This window comes from Schistocerca cancellata, chromosome 5 (genome assembly GCF_023864275.1).
Source record: "Schistocerca cancellata isolate TAMUIC-IGC-003103 chromosome 5, iqSchCanc2.1, whole genome shotgun sequence".
Classification (NCBI taxonomy): domain Eukaryota; kingdom Metazoa; phylum Arthropoda; class Insecta; order Orthoptera; family Acrididae; genus Schistocerca; species Schistocerca cancellata.
The window spans coordinates 540537940-540542348 of record NC_064630.1 but is presented as its reverse complement, the minus strand read 5'-3'; the positions used below and the strand labels follow the sequence as shown (position 1 = coordinate 540542348).

At 36.7% G+C, this 4409-nt stretch overlaps 1 protein-coding gene across 1 annotated transcript; it reads left to right on the top strand.

The window, feature by feature from the left end:
• Window positions 1–295: 295 nt before the first annotated feature.
• Window positions 296–3555, top strand: LOC126188669 (craniofacial development protein 2-like). The gene is made up of 2 exons (XM_049930274.1): window positions 296–1422; window positions 3531–3555. Exons 1-2 carry the CDS (start codon window positions 296–298, stop codon window positions 3553–3555), a joined length of 1152 nt encoding a protein of 383 aa, XP_049786231.1.
• The last annotated feature ends 854 nt before the right edge of the window (window positions 3556–4409 follow it).

Here is a 4409-nt window from a genome sequence, read left to right as displayed (position 1 = left end):
ACCAAAACTAGCAACTGCTGCCTTGTAGTATGATATTGGCTTATCAAAGGCTAAAGGAAGAAAACCTTGAGTAAAAATTACCTGGTCCTCCGGGTTGAGGGTTGTGCAGTGGGCCAGCTCCTCACTCACATAAAAACATAAAAATGCTAAAAAACCTAATAATATGCTTCGGAAAAATTGGAACTTTGGACGACGAACTGGCGATGAGAAACGGAAAATTATGTTTGGATGCTGGAATGTGCAAGGTGTTTCCACTAAAATAAATTTACTACCTGCAGAACTTGACATGTTCAACATGGATGTTGTCGTACTCTCTGAAACAAAGAAGAAAGGCCAAGGAGAAGAAGAACTGGATAATTATGTACATATCTGGAGTGGGGTATCAAAAGCAGTAAGAGCGAAAGCAGGAGTCTCCATTATGATAAAGAAATCATGGAAAGAAAGATTCACAAACTGGACATTCATCAATCAACGTATTATAACTGTTGAAATGACATTATTTGCTAGGGAAGTTGTGATTATTGGCGTATATGCACCCACGAACGACACAAAAGATAAGGAGAAAGAGGCATTTTGGGACACCCTCAGGGAGACTATTGAAAAAATCCCAAGAAGAAAGGAACTGATTATCATGGGAGATCTGAATGGAAGGGTAGGAATTAGAGAATCTTGTAGAATAGTAGGAAAACATGGAGAGGACGAATGTAATGACAATGGGGAACGATTGATTGCAATTTGTGAACAATTTGATCTAAAAATTACCAACACATTTTTCAAACATAAGGACATTCATAAATATACTTGGCAACAGAACACCAAAGAACTTCGTTCTATAATAGATTATATTATCATTAGGCAAACAAGTAGTTTCAAAGCAGTAGACGTCAGATCTTATAGGGGAGCCCAGTGTGGATCAGACCACTATCTAGTTAAAATGAAGTCTTTCTGGCCATGGAAGAATGCAAGGAGTGATACAAGTAACATAAATAAAACAAACCAGATTGAGAAAGATGAAAATTTACCTTTTAATATTGACAGCCTACAAGACGGAAGTATCAGAACACTCTTTGCGGCCAGGATGGAAAGGAAACTGGTTGAATCATTTGAAGGAAGTACAGAGGAAATATATGACTATATAAAAGCTAATGTGAAAATCATAGCAACGGAGGTGTTGGGTAAAAAAGATAGCAACCACAACCGTGCAGCAGAGTGGTGGTCAGAGGAACTAGAGGTCCTCATTAGAGAAAAACGAAATGCGTTCCTTCAGTGGTTGAATGATAAATCAGAAGAAACAAGATCAATATACAAGGAAAAGAAGAATGAAGTGATGAAAAAAATAAGGATGGCAAAAAATGAAGCATGGGAAAGAACATGTGCCAAGGTGAATAGCAAATTAGGATTTGGGAGAGCAAAAGAAGCGTGGTCAGTATTGAAAGGGCATCGACAGGATACAAAAAGCAAAACTAATCTCCAACTGATAACACAAAAGGAATGGGAAGAGTATTTCCAAAAATTATTAAATGAGGACAGAGAAGAATATCTAGAAGAAGGAACAGGGGAAGATAAAGGACATGAAGATGATGAGATCCAGATTTTAGAAAGTGAAGTACTTCAGGCATTGAGAACAGGAAAGAATGGTAAATCACCGGGACCAGGCAATATCAATCTGGAGTGTCTGAAATATGGTGGTGACCAAATTGTGAAACTGGTAACACAGCTCTTCAACAAAATGATACATGGAGATTCAATACCCAACGAGATGAAGCTAGGTTACATTAATACAATATTTAAGAAAGGGGATCGCAAAATTTGTTCAAACTAGCGAGGAATTTGTGTTACAACCACATTAATGAGAATTTTTGCGAAAGTAATTAAAAACAAACTGGAAAAAAATTTTAGAACCCAAGAAGAACAATGTGGATTCACGGGTGGGAGATCATGTGTAGACCATATTTTCACATTACGACAGATTTTGGAGAAACATAGGGAAAAATCAAAAAATATAGGATTAATTTTCATAGATCTAGAAAAAGCATATGATACTGTTCCCAGAAAATTACTTCGGAGAGCACTACACATGGCAAACATAAACTCTCCCTTGATTAAAATAATACAACAGATGTATAAAGATAACATTTGCCAAGTGAAAGTTGGTAATAAACTTTCACAGAAATTTAGAACAAGCAAAGGCCTTTTACAAGGCTGTCCCATGTCACCATCATTATTTAAAATCTATATAGATATTAGCCTTAGAACATGGTCTCATAAATGTAATAGTATGGGATTAGAAATAAGAGATGGAGTTTACCTACATCATTTATTATTTGCTGATGATCAAGTAGTCGTAGCACAAGATGGAGAGGATGCTAACTATATGTGCAATCAACTAGCAGTAGCATACAAAACTTGGGGTTTGAAGATTAATTACCAAAAAACAGAATACTTGACTAATGATTCAGATGAGCTATACATTGAAGGAAAGAAAATCAAAAAGATAAACACTTTCTGTTATTTAGGATCCATTTTAGAAATCGGGGGAGTCAGAAATCAATAAAAGAATTAGTAGTGGACGGAGGGTCATTGGGATGCTTAACTCAGTCTTATGGAGCAGGAATGTAATGAGCAGAACTAAAAAACTAATATACAGATTCATATTAGAGAGTGTGGTTCTGTATGGAACAGAGACCTGGACAATTAACATGAAGCACATTAAAAAATTACAAGCTATAGAGATGGACTTTTGGAGAAGATCGGCAAGAATCTCCAGGAAAGAAAAGATAAGGAACACCGAAGTAATAAGGAGAATGGAAATAAAAGAAAGAATATATGACGTAATGGATAGGAAGAAATTATAGTGGTACGGGCATATACGACGAATGGAGAAAACCAGAATACCAAAATTGATACTGGAGTGGGAACCGGAGGGGAGAAGAAGAAGAGGACGACCTATGACAACCTGGCTCCAAAATGTACAGCACACAATGAGGAGAATGGGCGCAGAGGAAGAGGACACACAAGATCGAAACACCTGGAGAAATATTTTGAGATTATAGTTTAAGAACGTTTATTGTTTGTATTGTAATTTCCAAGTAAATTATTATGTTGGAGATAAGCCTCTGTAATGAGGAAAAGCTCAAAATAATAATAATAAATCATAGAAACTTTCACTGACAGTGGTATTGGTACCATTAGCAGTCCTTAGTAGTACAGATACAGATTTTCTTTCGAACAACATCGTTAACAATGGTTTTGGTGATATTTCAACAGTAGTTAACTAATTTCAGGTCGAGGTATTGTGATTACAGTTCAATGAGATTGAACACTTCTGCAGTCGTAGACGGAAACGAAGAGTCCTACGCATCTTCAGTGGCAACAAGCAAGTTTGTACCGTACATGATAAGATCATTTAGCTTTTATAATGACACCGCTACATGTTTGTTTCTGGAAAATTCAATACGTGTTTATTGCCCGTGTTTGTCTAGTCCTATTGTAAAATCAATTGTTGAATGTTGGCTACGCTTTTCTTCTAGTTGTGATACTTCACCTTTAAAATGATAATGAAACTATTCTCTCAATTCAGACTTTCGTTTGAAGAAATTTCATTTTGCAAACTGTTATTGAAAATCTTGGCTGTGTACCGCAGAAAGTTCTTTTCCTTCGCAAGCCCTTGCTTTTGCCTTCAGCAGTAAATGTCGAATAATAAGTAATTACAAAACTAACAGAGCGTAAAATACGAATGATCTCTAGTAGTTCATAAACACACAACTGTTTATGGTACATAAAAAATTTAAAAATTTTTTTAGTATGAATATTAAGTTCGGTATCTAGGAACATACTACATTTCACTCCCATGGAGACCACAAAGACTAGATTCATCTACATTTGTAACTACAGGATTACTCTGCTGTTCACAATTAATTGTCTGGCAGGGATTTATTGAACCAACTTCAAGCTATTTATCTAGCTTTTCCACACTCGAACAGCGATCGGGAGAAACGAACATTACAATCTTTCCGTGCGAGCTCTCATTTCTCCCTGTTTAGGTGGGCTCCAATAAGATATGTTTACACTCAGAGGAGAAAGTTGCTGATTGAAATACCATGTGAAAATGCTGCCGTAACGCTTGTCAGCCCAACTGAAGTATTACATACGTGGCATTCGTTACCTATTTCCCGATAGAACAGAACAAGATGTCCTTCTCTGAACTTTTTCTATGTCCTCCGTCAATCCTGTCTGATGCAGAACCGACACCACACAGCAGTACTCCAGAACAGGACTGGCAAGCGTTGTGTAAGTAGTCTCTTTAGTGGACGTGCTGCATTTTCTAAGTGTTCCGCCAATAAATCGCAGTCTTTGGTTTTCTTTCCCCTTAAGATTATCTATGAAATCGTTCCAATTTCTGTTGTCCG